Source organism: Salminus brasiliensis, chromosome 1, assembly GCF_030463535.1.
Source record: "Salminus brasiliensis chromosome 1, fSalBra1.hap2, whole genome shotgun sequence".
Lineage (NCBI taxonomy): Eukaryota > Metazoa > Chordata > Actinopteri > Characiformes > Bryconidae > Salminus > Salminus brasiliensis.
Genome location: NC_132878.1, coordinates 25,993,127 through 26,016,212, shown reverse-complemented (window position 1 = coordinate 26,016,212; position 23,086 = coordinate 25,993,127). Strand labels below are relative to the sequence as shown.

Genomic DNA, 23,086 nt, shown 5'->3' with positions numbered 1-23,086 from the left:
TATATACGAGTGTATAAGACTGGTTTATAGTAAATAAGGCTGTATTAGCGTGTAAAAGAGTGGGCAATAGTATATAAGGCTGTATTAGCGTGTATAAGAGTTATAATAGGGCTATAGTATGTAAGGTTGTTTTAGTGTGTATAAGAGTGGGTTATAGTATATAAGTCTGTCTTAGCATGAAAAAGAATATATAAGAGTTTGTAGTTTGTAGAAGTGTGTAAGCGTGTATTAGACTGTGCAGGAGTGTATTAGGAAGTATTAGGCTATGTAAGAGCATATTATAGAGTATAATAATGTATTAGTGTGTATAAGAACCAGTTTGTATAGGGTATTCCAGTGTGTGTAAGGGTGTGTTAGGCTGTATACGAGTATATTAAGGTGAATAAGAGTGGCATATTTTATAATGCAAATTTGCCAGTGTTAAATACACACTGTTAGTGTTAACACTGTTCAGATTGAACAACACTAGGTGTTGACTTGATACTGGCACATGTACTGTGTATAAGGGTGGTTTATAGTGTATAAGGGTGTATAAGAGTTAATCAGAGAGAATAGGACTATAGTAGATTTTGTGTGCATTAGAGTGTGTAAGGGTATATTAGGCTGCATAATAGTAAATAAAATTGTAGTATTGAAGAGTCTACATAAAAAAAAAAACAACTGAAGCAAAACAACACTATCATATTGAATTCTATTTTTGGTTAATTGTTACACCCCTTGTAAGGAAAAGAGTGTGTCAGGATATATTAAACTGTCTATTACTCAACATGTTAACCACAACTGAGGTCATGCTAGCAAATCTTTGTAAAGGGTTCTCAAAGGATGAGAATGGTAAGAGGATCTCCTGTGAAGTAAATTCATCTTTAAATTCTTAGTGTTTAGTGAAGCTAGTAGTCTTCTCTAATGTAAGCTAAGCTAATGTTTAGCTCTGACATAATTATGTTATTTGGTTGCAACTGGAGTTTCTGGCCAACCTTAAGTCATTATCTTATCTAGTCCCTATTCCATATTTACATATGAAAGTTTGTCCAGCCTATAGCAGTCTGGCCCTGCCCGCTCACGCTGAAAGGTTAAGGGTGGTTTAGCTTGAACTGCTGTTTCCATGAAGATCATGCCATATGGAGTTACAAGAATGTACTTAGACCATTTCCCATGAGGTTAGATGACCGTAATGACCATACCATGACCATTCCATATGGAATTACATGATCCTACTGTGGTCATTCCATACATGAGTAACATGACCATTACAGGTTACAAGTTACAAGACCAGAGTGTGTGAATATACCCTATAAAGTTAAATGGCCATAATGTGACAATTCTATATGTTGTTACATGACCGTACTATGACCATGAAACCAAGTTTCTATCTTTAAAGATCAGATGCAAAATGATTTTATTTAGAAGCAGAAGAAATGTTACATCTAAAGCATACATTTACATTTACATTGGGAATCAAACAATGCAGAGCAACAAAAAAAAAAATTCGTAAATTTACAATTGAAACATTCTACATAAAGTCAACCCTCAAATAAAGCCTTAATACTAAGAAATACTAAGCCTGCTGTGCGCGTCTTGTTACAGTGCCACCTGTCATGGGGTGGGCTATACTTATTAGACAGCAAGTAAACTGTCAGTTCTTGAAAGTGTTATGTTGGAAGCAGAAAAAAATAGGCAAGCTTAAGAATCTGAAGAGCTTTAACAAGAACCAGATTGTGATGGCTAGACGACTCAGTCCAAAATAGCAGGTCTTGTGGGGTGTTCCCGGGTGTACTGTGATTACATACTAAAAGTGCTCCAAGGAAAGGCCAGTGGACCGGCAAACTTAATCTGCCCATGCGTCTCGTTACTAACATGCATTAGGCTTGCTTAAAGGTCTTTTTGAAAAAAAAACTAATGCTCACTTTTGTGGTAAGGAGACAGGAGCTTTTCTTCTGATGACTCGTTCATGAAGGTCATAATTGTGCAGGTGTTTCTGTATAGTAGAAGACCACCACTTCAGAGTCTGCTGAATCTTCCTAAAGGTCTTTTACAGTCAGAGTTTGATTAATGTTTTAGCAATCCTATGAGCAGTTCTCTCAGAACATTTTCTTGATCTTCCGTATCTCAACTCGAACTCCACCATTCCTGTTAACTGCCATAATTACATTACCCAAAAATGACTTTGCCATTATCTTATAGCTATGGCATCAATTATTGTAGCTTTTAGAGTGCAAGGCAGCTGCTTAGAAGAGCCTATGGCTGCTGATTGTTGGGACAAGGTTCAAGGACTGCTTGAGGAATTTTTGCATTACTTGGCCTTTACTAAAGATGACTGTGAACAAGTAATGGCCCTCACCAGCAGAGGCGAATAGTCCAAAATGTCCCCTTGACGTTACAGGAAACTACAGGACAAATTTGGCTGAGATGATCGCTGCCAAAGGCAGTTTGTGTGTGATTAGTTAACTTAGCTTTGTGTTAGGTGTGACCTAAATAACAGTCGGATCACTAGTAATTCATGCTGAAATCCAGGTATGTCTTTTTTGTTGTTTTTTTTTTTTTTTTTTTGCAGTACAGGAATCCTTTGTATGCTATACTGCATGACTCTGCAACACACAAGGTGATTCAGGATTAGTTGAGTTCAATTGTTCAGGACCAGACTAAGTTTTGCCATCCGAGTCTGGTCAACAGTTTTCAGCACAGTGACGCAAAGCAAATGCAGCAGTCCAGCATCTCTAATATCTAACTGTTATTCTAGGATAAAACCCGTCCCCGTTCTTGTTTTCTGTCCTATTGTTTCCTCCACATGGCAACACCTCTGCAATTAGCATGTGCACTGTTGCATGACATGATTTTAATGAACCAAACCTCTAACTGCTGCCCATCGAAAGCATTCTACTTACTATTTTCTCTGCACCTCCGGGGTAATTTTACAGTTTGCTAAAGGTGATTTAAAGCTCTTGAAGGGCTTGAAGCCTGTAGGTTTAGAGCTTTCTGTCGCAGAAAGCTCAGTTAGCTTAGTTACAGCTATGCTAGGTGGTAATTAGACTGATATTTATTGCAGGGGTTTGTAAATGTCAGTCTTGTTTGTTCTCTGGCACGGATGCACATGTGTTTTACCTTTAGGAGCTCTTCTTATCAAATATCCCACATGTCTGCTTATGGTCCAGATTATGTCTTTTTGACCAAAGAATATAAGGCTTTGTTTTTATATATATATATATATATATATATATATATATATATATATATATATATATATAGAGAGAGAGAGAGAGAGCAATGGCAGATGACTGCAGATTCTGGAATTTTGGTCTACCTAACAATGCCTGGAAAAATGAGAAATGTAACTTTCGGAATGACCTAGTCAAAGTCCCAACCTAAACCCTATTGACATGATGTGGCAGGATCTAAAACATGCAGTTCATGCTAGATGACTTGATTACCCTTTTCTCTGGATGGATTTTGACTGTTGTAATCGGGACTGTTGTCCATTTCTGCTCCGAATAAAGCGTCAAAGGCAGGAATCTGTTATACTTCAGCTCAGCAGATTAAATGCATGGTGGTGGCGAGAATGCAGTGGCTGAGTGTGTATGATACTGCAAGCGCAGGGCCTTTGGGTGTGAACGTCTCTCTGGATCCTGCAGTGGACTGTGATTTTAGCAGGTCTCTGCTCTTTCTGTTGTCGCTGATATGTGCTTCAGCATGCTAGAACTCAGTATCGGTATGGTTTTCTACATGGTCATGGTCCATCTTTCATGGTTTTAGTGTTCTAGAGCCCAGACTAGTGTTCTGAATTATGCTGAGTGCAACCCTATGAAGGGTTTTATATGGAGAATGAGCACATCACTGTGTATAGGCCATAAACCTCCTTGTCTCCCAGCTAACAAAATGACGTCTTTAAAACAATTTCAGAATGGCTGTAAAAAATAGTTCAAACATTTTTTTTTTAAAGCCCTCACAATGTTTCAGGAACGTTCTCATGCCATTAAAGTAAACATTTACAGGACATGTAATTTTTATCCTGAGGTCAGGATATTGGATGATCACCACCCCACCTCATCCTCAACTCTCCAACTCGTCCTAAACGTACATTATTCCAGAGAACACAGTTCCACTGCTTCACAGCTCAATCCTGTGGGATTTATGCCAATCTAGCCCATGCCTGGCATTAGACATGGTGTCAGTTTGTTCATTGGTGCAGAGTCCAGTTCTATTGGCAGTACATCTCTACAGGAACTAGACAAGCTGTATGTGTGCATTTGCACATCTGTGTCAGCAGTGATTCGTTTGAATAGTTCTAATTGCTGGCAATTTACTTTCACGACTTGTTAAATTAGTATGACTGTTAACATTGCTCCTAATGTATGAACTGAAGCCTCATTGTGTAACATAGAGTGTTGACCTCATCATCAGGAGAACGCCAGGTCAATCTCTGGTGATGTCACATTCGTCTATGGCTGGGAGTCCCAGAGTGATTAACTCTCCTTGCTCTCTCTGGGTGGGTAGGATAGCCCTCCCTTTTTCCACATCACTCAGTGTCATGCTAGCCAGCATGGCCCTGTCTGTTAGATAGGGCAGTTCTAGCTAGTGGGTAGGGAGTGGCACTGTAAATGTACCATTTTTTTATTCTGACCCTCTGATCTTGGCATATGAAAAGATCGAACTGGCATATGAGACAGTCAAATGGTATTTCTACCTATGCAAAGTTCATTCAGTGGTTCCTGAATTTATTTGCTTGCTAACACACAAGATAACCTATAATCGACATTGCCAACAATCACAATTTAATGGCAGAATTGTTGAACTTGCTGTGACCTATAGCTAGTGGCATTAACACCCATCATCAGTCTTTAGAAGTATTTGCGGCATACCATTGAGAGTGGACAGTGGACGCAGCCTAAAAACACATCTCATTCTCTTACACATTAGTACAACTAGTACACCTAGTATTGAGAATACCCCAAGTTTCACACAAAGCTTTAACGAGCAGTTTAGAGTAAGTTTATTACAACAACTATAGATAACAGTTAGCAGTGAGCCATAAAAATGAGTAGACGGTGCCTTCAAAATACTCATGGCCAAATGTACTAGACCTTTTACAACAGGTTTAGGGATGTGTTCTGATTTTTTTTAAAAGTATGTTTTATGACCTGTAAATGGGATCTGTTTTTTACACAAACAACTGCAGAATACATATACACATTGACCAAAAAATCTAGCGTATTTTTATATTTCTTTCCCCCATGTTATTTGAAAACGTGTGAAGATTTCATTGTGAATGGATCAATAGAAATGCTCCACAATTACCTGGAATTAAATCTCTTCACATTGTTTTACATCCATTTTGGCTTTTCCCGTAAACCTGATTCTGATGTTACTTGGGAAGTTTTTGGACATTGGCTTTGAAGGAGACCTAGTCAAAACACGGGTAAGATATTTCAGTTTGGGCGCTGAGTTTCTAATAACCAGGGGTAGATTTGCACAGCATTTCTTTGTGTTTTTCATGGCATTATTTATGGCATGTTATTTTTTTCCAGAATTTATTTGTTTGAGCTGGAGTGGATTTACACCTGCTATTTACACGTACACTATATGACCAAATGTTTCGGGACACCTCTTCTAATGAATGCATTCAGCTACTTTAAGTTGCACCCATTGTGTTGCACACAGATTGTCTAGTCTCTGAAGAAAAAGTATTGACAGTAGAATAGGACTTTGTGGAGCAGATAAACATGAACCTACTGGCTCAGGATGGAGGGGTATAAAGCCCCCCAGCATTAAGATGTGGAGCAGTGGAACTGGGTTCTCTGGGATGATGCGAGTCTTCCAATTCCTTTAGGATAAGTTGGGGTGCTAATCGTGCAACATCCTGAACCACACTAATTCACACAACAATGTTCCACTATCTAGTAGAAAGCCTTCCGTGGATAGTAGAGACAGTTACTCCAACAAAAGCAAGATCATTTTTAATATGCTGGATTCCAGAAAAAGTGATGTTCCAATACTTTTGTCCATTTGGTGTATTTACACTTAGCTTAAACTATAGCAAAGCACTTTGTAAGTCGCTCTGGATAAGAGCGTCTGCTAAATGCCGTAAATGTAATGTAAATGTACACTTTACTTACTGGGATTTATACAGTATTTGTGTAAGGATATAGGAGAAGAAGAGTGTATTCAGAGAGCTATGATAGCTCTCTGCACTAGAGGTACTAGAAACTACTGTAGAATATAGATTATAAAATTATAATAGAAGTATTGTATAATACAGTTTTTTTTCTTTCAAGATTACTCTATTTATTTTGTGTAAGATCGCTATCTGTTCAGGGTAATAAAGTGGGCAGACTTTCAGTATAACACTAGTTCAAGCTGTCATGGGTCAGCTAACCTTTAACATTTGAGGTTTGTGGGGACTGACAGACCACAGGCTGAGCCAGGCTTTAGCAGAGCTGCTGTGGTGCTGGTTGTGGGGTGTGTGGCCTGTAGGTTTGGCCCAGATTGTGGCTCTGTATTGATTCTGTTGTGTACGAACATAAGTGTGTAAAAATACTGTCTAGGGAACAAAGCAGAGGAGAGAGAGAGACAGACAGATGAAGAGATATATAGACAGAGAGAGATAGTTCTGTTATATCTATTACTTTCAAATCTTTTATATTCTATTCTCTTCTGTTCTTCTCTTTCATATTCCATTCTGTTCCATTGTGCCATTCTATTCTATTATGTTCTGTTCTAGTGATGATCCATTCTGTTCGATTCAGTTCTGTTATATTCTATACCTTTCAAATGTATTCTATTCTTTTCTATTCTATTATAGTTTCCCATCTAATGTTATTCTGTTCTATTGTGGCATTCTCTTGTATTTTCCATTCCATTCTGTTGTATTCAGTTTTATTGTAGTCTATTCCTTTCAAATCTTTTCTACTTTTCTAGACTTTTCTAGATTCTATTGAATTCTATTTTATTCTAGTGTTCCATTTAATATTTTATTTTGTTCTATTTTATCATTATATTCTAGTAAAAATGTGTCTCGTGAAAATCCATTCTGCTGTATTCTATTCCTTTCAAACCTTTCATATTATATTCTTCTCTTCCATGTTCTATTGTCTTCTATTTTATTTTATACTATTCTGTTTTATTGTGTGATTTGATTCTATTCTATTCTGTTCTGTTATCATCTATTTCTCTCAAATATGTCATATTCCATTCTATTCTAATCTATTTTGTTCTATTTGAGTAAAAATTATATGACAGAATTCTGTTACATTCAGTTTTGATATATTGTGTTCCTTTAAAATCTTTGATATTCTATTCTTCTCTTTCATTTTATTTGATCTGTTTTGTTACAATCTATTTCTTTCAAATCTTTCTTTTCTATTCTACTGTGCCATTCTATTTTATTCTGTTCTCATACTGTTAATTCTGTTGTATACAGTTCTGTTATGTTCTATTCCTTTCTTTCATATTGTATTCTATTATGTCATTCATAAACTATCATATCATATTCAATTTAGTAAGTCTTATTTTTTTCTACTCATCATATTTGGTTCAATTTAAATCTGTTCTATTTTAATTTAATAGATTTAACTAACAGTTAAGATTGTGACTTCTGTCTGACTGTAATTCTTGTAAAGGGCTGCCTGCCACCACATGCTTTCTCTCTCCCCCACACACACAAACACATACACATTAACTCAGAGACACAAACACACACACAGCAAGAGAAAGGTGAGTTAATGAGTGTTACCTGAGAAAGAGCAGAAATGATGATTCTGCGTCCTGCTGTGATTGGAGAACTGTGTGTCCTTTTGGAAGGGTTCCCGCCCCCTCCCCCACCGGCTGCTCTCACTCAGCACCACCCCCTCTGTGATGGACATGTTTGCCAACCAATGATAGACTTCTTCACACCTGACCTTGCCTGCTGGGTTTAGCAGCAGAGGAGAATGTGTGAGAGGCAGCAGGGGCTAAAACAGCACAGACTTCAGCCATAACCTAGAGAAGCATAGAACTAAATAGAACAGCATATAATGGAATAGAACAAAGCATGACAGAATAGAATAGAGCATGACAGAATACAACAGAAAAGAGCATCCTAGAATATAACATAATAGAATAGAACAGAGCATGATAGAAATTAACATAATATAATAGAACAGAGCATGACAGAATACAACAGAAAAGAGCATCCTAGAATATAACATAATAGAATAGAACAGAGCATGACAGAATAGAACAGAGCATGATAGAAATTAACATAATATAATAGAACAGAGCATGACAGAATACAACAGAAAACAGCATCATAGAATATAACAATAGAATAGAACAGAGCATGACAGAATAGAACAGAGCATGATAGAAATTAACATAATATAATAGAACAGAGCATGACAGAATACAACAGAAAACAGCATCATAGAATATAACATAATATAATAGAACAGAGCATGACAGAATACAACAGAAAACAGCATCATAGAATATAACATAATAGAATAGAACAGAGCATGATAGAATACAACAAAAAAGAGCATGATAGAATAGAACATAACAGAATAGAACAGAGCATGATAGAATATAACATAATAGAATAGAACAGAGCATGATAGAACATAATAGAATAGAACAGAGCAGAATAGAATAGAACATAATAGAATAGAACAGAGCAGAATAGAATAGAACATAATAGAATAGAACAGAGCATGATAGAACATAATAGAATAGAACAGAGCAGAATAGAATAGAACATAATAGAATAGAACAGAGCAGAATAGAATAGAACATAATAGAATAGAACAGAGCATGATAGAATAGAACAGAATAAAATAGAACAGAGCATGATAGAACATAATAGAATAGAACAGAGCATGATAGAATAGAACATAATAGAATAGAACAGAGCATGATAAAACATAATAGAATAGTACAGAGCATGATAGAATAGAACATAACAGAATAGAACAGAGCATGATAGAATATAACATAATAGAATAGAACAGAGCATGATAGAACATAATAGAATAGAACAGAGCAGAATAGAATAGAACATAATAGAATAGAACAGAGCAGAATAGAATAGAACATAATAGAATAGAACAGAGCATGATAGAACATAATAGAATAGAACAGAGCAGAATAGAATAGAACATAATAGAATAGAACAGAGCATGATAGAATAGAACAGAATAAAATAGAACAGAGCATGATAGAACATAATAGAATAGAACAGAGCATGATAGAATAGAATAGAACAGAACATGATAGAAAAGAACAGAACAAAATAAAATAGAAAAGAACCTGACAGTAGAATAGAAGAGAATATGATCGGACAAAACATGGTCAATTAGAATACAATAGAATAGAACACAACCGTAGATTAGAACAGAACATGATAGAATAAAACATGATAGATTAGAATACAATAGACCATGACAATAGAATGCAGAACAGAGCATGATATAATAGAACATAGCATGACAGAATATAACAGAGCATTTTATAATAGAACAGAGCATGATAGAATACAACAAAAAAGAGCATGATAGAATAGAACATAACAGAATAGAACAGAGCATGATAGAATAGAACATAATAGAATAGAACAGAACATGACAAAATAGAATAGAACCAAACATGATAGAATAGAACATGATAGAACATAACAGAATAGAACAGAGCATGATAGAATAGAATAGAACAGAGCATGATAGAATAGAACATAATAGAATAGAACAGAGCAGAATAGAATAGAACATAATAGAATAGAACAGAGCATGATAGAACATAATAGAATAGAACAGAGCAGAATAGAATAGAACATAATAGAATAGAACAGAGCATGATAGAATAGAACAGAATAAAATAGAACAGAGCATGATAGAACATAATAGAATAGAACAGAGCATGATAGAATAGAATAGAACAGAACATGATAGAAAAGAACAGAACAAAATAAAATAGAAAAGAACCTGACAGTAGAATAGAAGAGAATATGATCGGACAAAACATGGTCAATTAGAATACAATAGAATAGAACACAACCGTAGATTAGAACAGAACATGATAGAATAAAACATGATAGATTAGAATACAATAGACCATGACAATAGAATGCAGAACAGAGCATGATATAATAGAACATAGCATGACAGAATATAACAGAGCATGTTATAATAGAACAGAGCATGATAGAATACAACAAAAAAGAGCATGATAGAATAGAACATAACAGAATAGAACAGAGCATGATAGAATAGAACATAATAGAATAGAACAGAACATGACAAAATAGAATAGAACCAAACATGATAGAATAGAACATGATAGAACATAACAGAATAGAACAGAGCATGATAGAATAGAATAGAACAGAGCATGATAGAATAGAACATAATAGAATAGAACAGAGCATGATAGAATAGAACATAATAGAATAGATCAGAGCATGACAGAATAGAACAGAATAAAATAGAACAGAGCATGATAGAACATAATAGAATAGAACAGAGCATGATAGAATAGAACATAATAGAATAGATCAGAGCATGATAGAATAGAACAGAATAAAATAGAACAGAGCATGATAGAACATAATAGAATAGAACAGAGCATGATAGAATAGAACATAATAGAATAGAATAGAGCATGATAAAACATAATAGAATAGAACAGAGCATGATAGAATAGAATATAATAGAATAGAACAGAGCATGATAGAAAAGAACAGAACAAAATAAAATAGAAAAGAACCTGACAGTAGAATAGAAGAGAATATGATCGGACAAAACATGATCAATTAGAATACAATAGAATAGAACACAACCGTAGATTAGAACAGAACATGATAGAATAAAACATGATAGATTAGTATACAATAGACCATGACAATAGAATGCAATACAATATGATAGATTAGAATAGAACATCATAGTACAATAGAACAGAACATTAGAATAGAACAAAACATGATCAAATATAACATGGTAGAATAGAATTGAACATGGCAGTTTAATAGAACAGAACATAGTAGAGCAGATCATGCTAAAATAGAACATGATAGATTATAATAGAACATGACAGTAGAACAGAATAGAGCAAAATATGATAGAATGGAACATGTACAGTAGAATTGAACTTGATATCATAAGCGTAGGTGAAAGAACAGGACATGATATAATAATACAGTCAGACTAGATAAATGCTACAGAGCAAATAGAATAGAGTAGACAATAGAATTAGTTATTAATACATGGCACAGAAAAAAGTACACAGCAAATTTGCCAGTGTTGAATCAGTGTTAAAAGAGCAGAGAGAACACACACCTGGGTTTTGCTCTGTGTGTGTGTGTGTGTGTGTGTGTGTGTGTGTGTGTGTGTGTGTGTGTGTGTGTATATATATGTGTGTTTATTGTCTCCGTGTCATCATGACTAGGACAGAACAGTGATGTCATCATGATGTAATACTCTGATTATCACAATGTTCAGTATCAGTGTGTGAAAGACTGTGTGGTCAGGGTGTCGCCCTCTCGCCCTGGCCTTTTTCTTTCTCTCTCTCTCACTCTCTCTGCTCCCTTCACTGTCTCTCTTTCTGTCTCTCTCTCTCTCTCTCTCTCTGACACTCCCCCTCTCTCTTACACACTCTCTTCTTCTTTCCCCCTCTCTCTCACACACTCTCTCTCTCCCTCTCTCTCTCTCTTACACACTCTCTTCCTCTTCCCTTTCACTCTCTCTCTCACGCTTTCTCCTTCATGCTGTTTCTCTCTCATGCTCTCTCTGTCTCTCTCTTGCCCCCCCTCTCACACTCCCTCTCTCTCTATCTCCTTTGCTCTCTCTCTCTCTCTCTCTCTCTCTCTCTCTCTCTCTCTCTCTCCCTCCCACCCTCTGTCTCTCCTGCTCTCCCTGTGTCATTTTCCTCTTCTCTCTGTCACTCTTGCTCTCTCGTTCTGTCTCTATCCTGTTTCCCACAAACCATCCCCCTCTTTGCCTCTCTCTCTGTACCTCTGTGTGTGTGTGTGTGTGTGTGTGTGTGTGTGTGTGTGTGTGTGTGTGTGTGTGTTTTGCAGTCTCTGCAGTATGTGTGGGGGAGCAGACAGCAGTCAGAAGGCAGAGAGCTCGCGCCAAAGGGAAAAATGCAGCACTGCGTTATGAAACACGCACACACACATCATTCTGTATCTTTCTCTTTCCTTTTTCATATACACATATGTACACATGCACACACACACACTTTTTGGGGGGGGGGGGTGTAGGTAGAATGAAAAAGCATGAAGGAATATGAGAGAGAGAGAGAGTAATCATAGCATTGCAGTCAGGTCGCCATTTTCAAAGGATTTTACACCAGTGTCAGTACAGTGCCTGTGTGTGTGTGTGTCCTATTTTAGGTAGCTGGAAATGAGCCATGGCTCTATGGAGATACAGACCCTCTACTTTGATCTCATTCCATCTTCGTCACTCTCTCTCTCTCTCTCTCTCACACACACACACACACACTCACACACACACACACACACTCTTAGCATAAAGAGTGGAGTAGTGGGGGCTCCAGTGTTCCAGTTTAGGCCATATGTCGAACATGGTCATGCTCTGTTTGGTTTGTGTGATCTGAAGCTGCCATTATCAAATGCTCTGATAGAAGTGTAGCTCCTGAGTGATGAAGCTAGGAGACTGTAGTGTTCCGACTATGTACGCTGTGTAGCATTATGTTGTGTAGCGTAATGTGTTGTAGAGTCACATTGTGTAGCGCTGTGTTGTTTAGAGTCTGTTCTGTAAAGATGTTGTGTAGCACTGTGTAGAGATTGCTTTGTCTAGAGTCTAGAGTTGCATTTTGTAGTGTTGTGTAGCATCCTGTTATGTAGTGGCATGTTATGTAAAGCCACATTGTATAGCATTGTGCAATGTGTTGTGTAGCACTGTGTTGTCTAGAGTCACATTTTGAAGCATTGTACTGGGTAGCATGGAGTAGCAGTTGCTTTGTGTGGGGTTGTAATGTCTAGAGACACATTTTGTTGCATCACATTGTGGAGCATTGTGTAGCGTGTTGTGTAACAGTGTGTTGTACGGAGTCGCATTGTATAGCATTGTGTATTGTGTTGTATAGCATCTTGTTGTGTAGTGGTATGTTATGTAGTGCATCATATTGTGTAGCATTAAGTTGCAGTTGCTTTATGTGGGGTTGTGATGTCTAGAGTCACGTTGTGTAGCATTGTGCTGTGTAGCATGGAGTAGAGATTGTTTTGTATGGTCATGTTATATAGATATACCTTTGTTTGCAGCACATTGCGTAGCATTGTGTTGTGTAGTGGCATGTAGTATGTAGTATTCTGTTGTTAAGCATTGAGTAGAGATTGTTTTTTGTGTAAAGTCTAGAGTGAGTCTGTTTAACCTGGTCATTGGTAGAACCCCTAAATTGGTATGTGACTTTACAGACCAGTATAAGACCGTTTGACCATCTCTTCATGCTGACATCTCTTTTTAAAATATACACTATATAGACAAAAGTATTGGGACACCTGCTCATTTATTGTCAATCGTCTGGAATCAAGGGTATTAAAAAAAAGAGTTTACCTTGTTTTTGGTGGAGTAACTGTCTCTACTGGAAAGACTTTCTACTACAGTTTGGTGCATTGCTGTGAGGATTTGATAGCGTTCAGCAACAAGAACATTAGTGAGGTCAGGATGTTGGATGATCACCATTCCACCTCATCCCTAACCCCCCAACTCATCCCAAAAGTATTGGCATCACAGTTCTACTGCTCCACAGCTCAATACTGGGGGGCTTTATACCCCTCTAGCACATGCCTGCAAGTAGGCATGGTGCCAGTAGGTTCATGATTATTTTCTTAAGTAATATTTTATAGGCAATATTTCTCTACAGGGACTAGACAGGCTGTGTGTGTGTGTGTGTGTGTGTGTGTGAGTATGTGTGTGTGTGTGTTTGCACATATGTTTCAGCAAGATGTGCAGCCTATAGTAGCTGAATACATTCCTTAGAAGGGTTGTCTTATTATTATTATTTATTTTATTTTTTTATTATTATTTTTTTTGTTGTAAAAGTGTAAATAATGTATAAGAAACATGTGTATGTGTAGGAGGGGGAGGAGCTGATACAGGAGCAGCCAGAGCTCCGGCCGGTGGTCCAGCAGAAGCTGAAGGAGATGAGGGAGTGCTGGACCCACCTGGAGAGCACCACTAAGGCCAAAGCCCGACAGCTTTTCGAGACACAGAACCACCGCACCCCGGACGTCCCACAGACCCTGTCCGACCTGGACCAGCACCTGACCATGCTTCAAGAGCAGCCGCCTCCAGTTGGGTCGACAACACACAACCCACACACCAACCCCACAAGCCTCCTGCCCTCACGGGCCACCTTCAGCCAGCAGCTCCAGAGGATACAGGTCAGCAACACAGGCCAACATTAACCGCTACGAAACGTTATGGTTAAAGCTTGATAGTTTGACCAGTTTACATAGTTTTTGAGGTCTATTAGAGATAAAACTGCACAGGGTTTCAGGTGAGTGTGTGTTAATGTAGGCAGATAAATTATAAATTATTATAAATTAGCTACATTAGCCGGGAGTAAATCTTCATTAAGATGCTTAAATCTCTCTCTCTCTCTCTCTCTCTCTCTCTCTCTCTCTCTAAGTCAATGGAGGCTCAGATGCAACTCTATCAGGGTGTAGGAGAACTGAGGGGCGGGGCTGACACTAGCAGACTGAGTGATGTGGGGGTGGTTGACCGTCTGCAGCGCGGACCAATGGGTGTTGAGGGAGAAGACCAAGGAGGCGTGGCTGAGACCCGGATTGTGCGTCTGATTGAGCCTCTGAAAGAAAGGAGGCGGATTCTCCTGGCCTCCAAAGAAATGCATCAAGTCACACAGGACCTGGAGGATGAGATTGTGAGTTTGTCTCTTTCTTCTAAGCCCTCTTTTCTTGGCTTTGAACCTTTGGCTCAGTCCATCCGTACCTCAGGTTTCGAAGATGTTTGAGTTCAAGAGATGAGAAGTTGAGAGTCCGTATTTGAAAATATACAGCGAGACTAATGAGCAGATCTAGATCTAACTTAACTAGAGAAAAAAGTGCACCACCGACATCCAAAGTGCTTGATGTCTAGTTTCCGTTTAGTTCTTTCTATTTTCTATTATACTGTGTTTTCTTGTTTGGTTTGGCTGCTCTGTACTGCCAGTTGTTAGCACCTTGAGTATCTGAACAGCAATATGTAAGTAAAATGTACATATATTATAATGATAATTATTATTATTATTGCATCAGTAAATTAATCTGAAGATTTGATTACAATATCATTTAAACAATGAAATATGTGGACAAATACAGCTGTTACATAGAATAAATATAAAAACTCTACGTTTTCATGAATACAAGGACGCTAGATGTAAATGTGAAAGGCTTTATGTACAAATTAAGCAGAAAAACAAAAACAGAGACGGAACAAAACCAGAATCGACACATGACTAGGTAAACAGATATTCACATGAACGAGACAGCACAAGGTAGAGGTAAACAAAGACTAGATAATTAGAGGACATGGCAAGCATCAGGCAGGGTGTGGTTAATTACATCAAATGCTTTTTTCCTTACTTTTGATATTCTCTACTGTGCAGTTTCTGTGTAAAAATACATATTTGTAAGTATGTAAATTATCATAAAAGTATTCAGAATCATTGCTGTAAGTTTCATTTGAAATGTATAGCAGAAATCTGTTGGGCTGCTTTAGCTGCACCTTTTGTGTGGAGGGCTACAGCTTTCTACCAGTGGTGACTCATTTCACTTTGCTTTTTACACTCTTGTGATTTCAGAACATTAGAATTAGAGCTAGCTTAAAATACTACAATAAAGGCATAAAAAAAAGGGGGACAGTGTGGAATCCATTTCTCCAAAAATGATAATCATTTTTGCCTAATTTAACATAGATAGTAGTTCAGTAGAATATAGCCTGCATTTAGCCCATCCATGGCAGTGAACACTCAAACTGGGAGCAGTGGACCTCAACACTACTGCAATTAGTGGTTCAGTGCCTTGCTCAAGTGCACCTTAGTCATAAATTTTGATGCAGGAGAAAACACTGTTTCATCGCCTCCCACCTCCACGCCCCAGGAAAGCCCCAGTCCAAGGGATTGAAGCAGCCACTTCAGTCAGTCCTAAGCCTGCTTCTCTAACCATTAGACAACGGCTGCCCCACAACCAAGGATGAGTTAGGAATGATTGGGGTGGAGGGGCATGATTCCTATGTTCTGAATCATATGATATAGTCCACAGGATTGATTGTTTTCATACTGCATACTTTCCTAAATCAAATCACATCGTAAGGTTAGAGATTCATTTTACTCCTTTTATTTATTTTCTCTTTATATATTACCTGCCTGATCCCTCTGTCTCTCTCTCTCTCTCTCTCTTTCTTTCTCTCTCTCTCTCTCTCTTTTTCAGGTGTGGATTCAGGAGCGATTACCTTTGGCCTCCTCTAAGGAATATGGGACCAACCTGCAGAGTGTTCAGCAGCTTGTTAAAACCCATGAGGTAGAAACTTAAAGGAAAAGCCTTTGATTAAAACATTCCAAATATTATGGCTTAATATGAAATTAATAAGCACTACACATTAATTAGCCAGTTTAACAGAAACAGTGACACTGATGTGGTAGGAAGAGCTCATACAATGGCCAGAAAGTGGAAGTACAAGACAGGTGTTTCTAATACAGTGGCCAGCAAGTGGAAGTATAAGACAGGTGTTTCCAATAAAGTGGCCAGGGAGTGAAAGTACAAGACGGGTGTTTTTAATAAAGTGGCCAGGTTTGGCAGATCACAGTAGGTGTTTCTACTAAAAATGGCCAGTGAGTGGAAGTACAGGGCTTGTATTTCTACCAAAGTGGCCAGTGAGCGGAGGTACAAGATTGGTGTTTCTATTACAGTGGCAATTAGGTAGGATATCAAGGCAGGTGTTGTAATTTTATGTGACCAGTGTCTGGAAATGCAAGACAGGGTCCACCTAATTGTGTATTCCTGTTCATTATATAATAGTCTAAGCATAAACTGACCACGGTCCAGTATTCTTTCTTTCACTTGTGCTGTCCTAACATACTTCCTAAGAAAAACTGTCTATCCTACAATGTAAATTATGCTTATATGATGTAAAATGATTTTTCCTAACACTTTATGATTTGCATTGGTCTAAAAAAAGATTGGGGCGATGGAAGCGCTGTGTACATTCTGAATTATTGATTTATATGACTGCTTTTGCCTTAAATGGCTTCCAACAGAAGCTGAATATGGCATGCATGGGTCTTTTAGAAACAGCTGCTGTAAATCATTCAGTAGCTATTCTGCATTTTTTTCACTGCTACATGTGTTAAAAGTGCCGTAGCTGAACACTGAGTGTGAACCTGTTTGGCGCTTGTTTTATTGTACACTTGATTACTCCATATCCTATTGGTCCTGTAAGTGTTTTATTGATCTGTGTTGTTCCTGATTGGCTGGCTGGATTGATTGTGTTTGAATTATTTGATTGATGAAAAGCAATGCTTTCAAACATTGCTGTCTTTAGAGCTGTTAAAATTATTGCATTAAGAATGCGGTCCACACATTATTACAACAGACACGACTTCATCCTCAACCTTGTCTAGCAGGCATTAGTTATTAATGGAATTCTCATTCGTTTTTTGTTTTTAATCATCTACACGAGTCCTAAGAACACTTTAAAATTCAGACGGTTGTCATATATCTTTATATATCTGTCGCCTTTAGCAACAAACCTTTGAAGAACCCTTGAAGAACACTAGTAGAGCATTAAATCTTAGACGCTAATGTTGATTTAGTTGACACTAATGCCAGTAGCATATCACTACCTTGTATCGATCGTAAACAACATTCAAGTAGTTTTCAGTCACTATCTGTCTATTTTACCTGAAATTACATGTCTACATTGTGCTCCATACTGAATTTCTAAACTTATGTTTCCCTCCGACCTGGGATATGGCATAAGTAAACATCATGACAATATGAGGGCCCAACTACACCACTAAAAGTTTACAAAAAACTAATGAACCTGTGAAGCCATGCTAGTGAGGTAACATGCCCTCATACAGTGTCTTTCAAAACCTTAAAGCTAAAACCCGGGAACAGTTGCTTAGTTAGCCTAGTTAGTTTTAGTAGACTTCACTGATAGCTGCTAATGCTAAACACAAGCAACATGATATTAGCCCACTATGGAGAATTTGTATTGCACTCCATTACATTTGGCTTGTTATAAGATAACGAGGACATGCATTGTCTTTAAAAGATTTAGATTTGAGAATGATCAAAATTTGTTGGATCTTAATTATCTTAATCCCAAGCTTTACTAAATAATGACCAAGCTAAAGGAATCTATTCACATGCCTTAGTAAATTTTGACCATGCATTAATTATATTAAAAAGGAGTGTTAGTAGTGGGGCGCCACAAGGACCTGGTTTTTAACACTGAATCAGAAGAGCCTCCTCAAGGGGGCGCCGTTAGCACTCAGGTACCTTTTGATGTTTTATAGGAGAGGCGCTTTGCATCATTGACACTGTATGTCCTCATAGTCAGATAAAAAGATAATAGGTAAAGACTACTGAAAGGACCATGTTACCTTACCATGGAATCATTTTGTTTTTTTAATGGAAGATGTTAAGATTGATTGTAATTTAATATAAAATAATTGAATAATGTTCATGTTGTTAAGCATATACATGATCAAAGAGGATTGCCATATGTCGTGAACAATTTGTCCACTGACTCGCTAATTTGGATGTTTTTCACTGTGTTTGTGATTGGCTGACTGGTTGTACAGGCTCTGCAGATGGAGCTGCAGGCTCGGCGGCCGCGGCTGGAAGAGGTGCTAGAGCGGGCAGAGGCCGTCGCTGCCCTCCGCACACCTGAGGTGGAGCTGGTGAGGGAGGGGGCGGTGCATGTGAGGCAGCTGTGGGAGGTGCTACAAGTAGAGGTGGAGCGTCGCACCGTGATGCTGGATGCCGTGAGCCACGCCCAGCAGTATTACACGGAGGCAGCGAAGGCGGAGTCCTGGCTAAGCGGCCAGAAACTTCACGTTCTCAACGAGGAGAATGGAAACGTACGTATAGCAATAACCCAATTTGAAAGTCGGGAGTTATTACAGTCGTTATTTTTACACTACCTAAATACAATAGTTTGAATGAACAAATGTCTGGAATTTATACACAAATAATGTGCTATACATCTATAGGTCTATATACTATATCTATTATGACTGAAACACAAATGTCTCTATATTTTGAATAATAGCGAATTATTTGGGGTTTAGAGTTTATACTTATTGTACATATGCACTACATAAGGACCATAGAGCTTTCTTGTTGCTGAACACAATCAAATACTCACAGCAATGCCCCAAAATCTAGTAGAGACAGTTACTCCATCAAAAGCAGGATCAACTCTTTTTTTTTATACCCTTGATTTCAGAAGAAACAATGAATGAGCAGGTGTCCCAATACTTTTGTCCATATAGTCTATTTGACATGACATGATTTGTGAACGTCAGAAATTGCTAAAGCCCCTTCGTATACCCTGGCCTCTTTGGCTCTGTAGAAATGTATTACAGGCCTTTAAACGGCCATGTACTGTCATTTAAATAGCTATATTCAATATGGCTTTAAGCTGGTTTATGCAAGTCTCATGCTCGTTTATCTGCTTAACCAGCATGGTTGTGACAAGCATGGCAACGTTCAAAACACAGCCTAACATTAGCATGTTAAAGATTTTCCGAACCCTAGGTCTAAGCCAAATTCCATTTAGAACCATAATTCTTAAGAGTACTACTTCTGAGGCTTAAGGCAAAGTAATCACACCAACAATTAAAACAGTAGCATTAAAACTGAAGCATTATTTTTAAGTATTTTAGGGATTCATATATTATTTAAAATAATATAACAAAGATCATACTTTATTATTATGTATGTATTTCACATATAAATACTACCTTAAACACAGAAACCCAAAAATTTAGTTTACCTGTGTGTGGTTTGTTAATGTGACCGTATGATCTCTTTATTGTGTGTATGTGTGTGTGTAAGATGAGAGACCACAGTACAAGATTGTAAAACTGTAGCTGTAGCCTATGGTTAATGTTGTGGGGTGTCTGTCTTTATCTCTCTCTCTCTCTCTTCCTCCATCTCTGTCTCTCACACTCTCTGTCTGTAGGATGAAGCGAGCACTCTAAGGTTGCTGAAGGAGCAGCTGGCTTTAGAGCAGAAGGTGGAGAACTACGCAGAAACTGTGGGCTTCCTGTCTCAGCAGTGCCGCCGTATGCTGGAGCTGGGACATCCAGACAGGTAATTGCCTCCTGACAGATAAACACAGAGTGTTTATTCTTACATGAACGGTTGCAACTGTAATAACTTCAATTTCCCTCCTGAGATCAAGTATTTCTGATTCTGATTCTGAAACCCTTCCCTCCAATATCTGTAATCAAGTGATACTAGTCTTGATCACTAAAATTTCAGACTTCATCACTGTTAGCTGAAGTCATGAATCACATCAGTGTTTTCCCCCCTCTTTTTTCTGTCCCTCAGTGAGCAGATCACGAAGCAGCAGGCTCATATCGACCGGTTGTACGTGTCTCTGAAGGACCTGGTGGAGCAGAGGAAGACGAAGCTAGAGCAGCAGTACTGGCTCTATCAGCTGAAGAGGGAGGTGGAGGCCCTGGAGAAATGGATTTCGGAGCGAGAGGCTGTGGCCAGCTCCACAGAGCTCGGACAGGATCTGGAACATGTCACGGTCTGTTAAACACACACACACACACACACACACACACAGACACACACACACACACAAACACCCACACCATGCTCTTCTGTTACTGGAGACCTACCCACTGGAGATAGAAGCACTTGAAGGCCTTACATAGATTAGAGTTGGAGCTAAACTCTGCAGGGTGGTAGATCTCCAGGACCCAGTTAACAATGCATGGATAATTATGGTCACCCATCATATGAAAACGGCTGGATGATTGTCACTGGAAGTTCATGGGGCAGGGTACATAAGCCACATAAGCAGGGTTCATGGACAGTTTATGAATTTTGCTAACGATACAGTAAGATAAGATAAGATAATCCTTTATTAGTCCCACAGTGGGGAAATTCTCAGTGTCACAGCAGAAAAGGGATAGCACGGCATTCAGATGCAAAAACTTAGATAAATTACCAATATATACACAAAATAAATAATAGAAGTAAAAAGCAATAACCATTATTTACAGTAATTACTAATAATACAAATAATCATATTATACATACGCAGTACATTATAGTTGTCATTAAGATCATCACATGACCTTTATTATGTCACTTTTACCTTTTCAAGCTATTGTAAACTGCAATGATGGAATTCTAATGCTGGTCTTCAGGAGAAAATGCTGGAGAAAATGCTGACTTGCTAAGGCTTCCTACCATACAGCATTAATATGTAAATGAAGCGATTCGCTTCGACCAGATCAGACTGTGAGATAGTGTAGTGTGATTCATGACTCATGAGCCATAAATCATAATTCATGATTCATGATTCTTGAACACATTTCCACACATTTTCCATCAATGATAGCTGGTGTATGGATGATATGAAGGTGCTGATTCTTGTGTGTGGCTTTCTCCAGGCTCTGCAGGACATGTTCACCAAGTTCCGTGCCGAGACCAGCTCTGTGGGTCAAAGGCAGATGGACTCAGTTAATAAGATGGTGAACGAAATGATTGACTGTGGCCACACGGACGCTGCCACCATTGCTGAGTGGAAGGATGGCTTGAACGAGTCGTGGGCAGACCTGCAGGAACTGATGGAGACCAGAGCGCAGATGCTGGCCGCGTCCCACCAGCTCCACAAGTTCTTTACCGACTGCCAAGAGGTTTAAAGACCACAATACACACAGTGTCACAGTTTACACACACTAAACTGAAAAAGCACTTGAAATTGTTCCACTGGTGAGAAATTAGCTACAGTGATGACACTTGGCAATATATGACATATATTAGAATACATAGAATTCCCTTATATCATATATTCCCTTATAACATATATTTGTCACATATGTATGTGTCACATTGCAGTAAAATATGGTATCCTATTATATCATACAGTAAAGCATATTTGGAATATAGTCATAAGCGATTTCCAATCCACATATCAAAATATATGTGATATATATATATAGCAACTTAATTGAAAATTGGGATATATGGTTCCATATATAGATACGTATATCAGCAAACACAGATGAACATATGTAATACATATTTTTTTTAAATGCTAAATCCTTGTATCTCCAATACTTTCAGTAGAAGGAAAAAGCCCTCTTTACTTTCAATAAATGTCAGTGTAAAAAGATTTAGATTTAGATTTAGATGAGTCATTTTGGAGCGTTTCTATTGGTCCATTTATCCAGAAATCACCAGCAAGGTGAGGGACTGCAACCGTAACTATCATACATATTTTACATAAATGTGCAATAATTCATATTTATGTTTACTACAGATACAGTATGCATTTATGCAGTATTATCCAATAAATGATACAGTATGAAATATATATTTCTACACATATTTTGAAATTCATGCACAGTCCTTTATGATATATGTGCATATAGGGTCATATACTGCTTTGGAAAAAAAAGAACGCAACTACAGATCTGGCCAGTAGAGGGAGCGTTACACCACCTGATTCTCCCCTGATGCACACCCCACAAACTTCCAGACCTAGCCAATCAAACATGCACAGACTTCTTGCAGAGATATAATGCAGCAGTCTAGACACACCTGATTGAGTGAACAGTACCTTTCAGAAGTTTGGTAGGACTATTAATTAGAAATAGGAAATATTATGCATATTTTAATATTATAAACTAGACACCAAAAGGTAATTTAGTCTACAAAATAATTCAGGTATTAATTTAGGAAATACTGTAATTATTATTGCATTTTTGACAAGTTTCATTACCACTTCCAACTAATAAATTACCACTTCATTACTACAGTCAAATATTCAATATATATATTTTTTTTAAATGTTATGAGATTTCCTTAAATGTTTTTTGTTGTTTAGAATAATTTGCAGTTCTGTTC

The 23,086-nt window shown here is 37.8% G+C and overlaps 1 protein-coding gene across 3 annotated transcripts in view; it reads left to right on the top strand.

The window, feature by feature from the left end:
• Positions 1-23,086, top strand: part of sptbn4a (spectrin, beta, non-erythrocytic 4a) — a 55,109-nt gene that overhangs the window by 8,526 nt on the left and 23,497 nt on the right. For all 3 annotated transcript variants that reach the window (XR_011979303.1, XM_072676189.1, XM_072676176.1), the window contains exons 3-9: positions 14,063-14,368; positions 14,617-14,868; positions 16,415-16,504; positions 18,793-19,071; positions 20,178-20,308; positions 20,549-20,753; positions 21,628-21,873. Coding sequence is in view for 2 of the 3 variants with exons in the window: in XM_072676189.1 (XP_072532290.1) it covers positions 14,063-14,368; positions 14,617-14,868; positions 16,415-16,504; positions 18,793-19,071; positions 20,178-20,308; positions 20,549-20,753; positions 21,628-21,873 (1,509 nt within the window). In the remaining variant the exon portion in view is untranslated. The remainder of the gene's footprint in view (positions 1-14,062; positions 14,369-14,616; positions 14,869-16,414; positions 16,505-18,792; positions 19,072-20,177; positions 20,309-20,548; positions 20,754-21,627; positions 21,874-23,086) is intronic.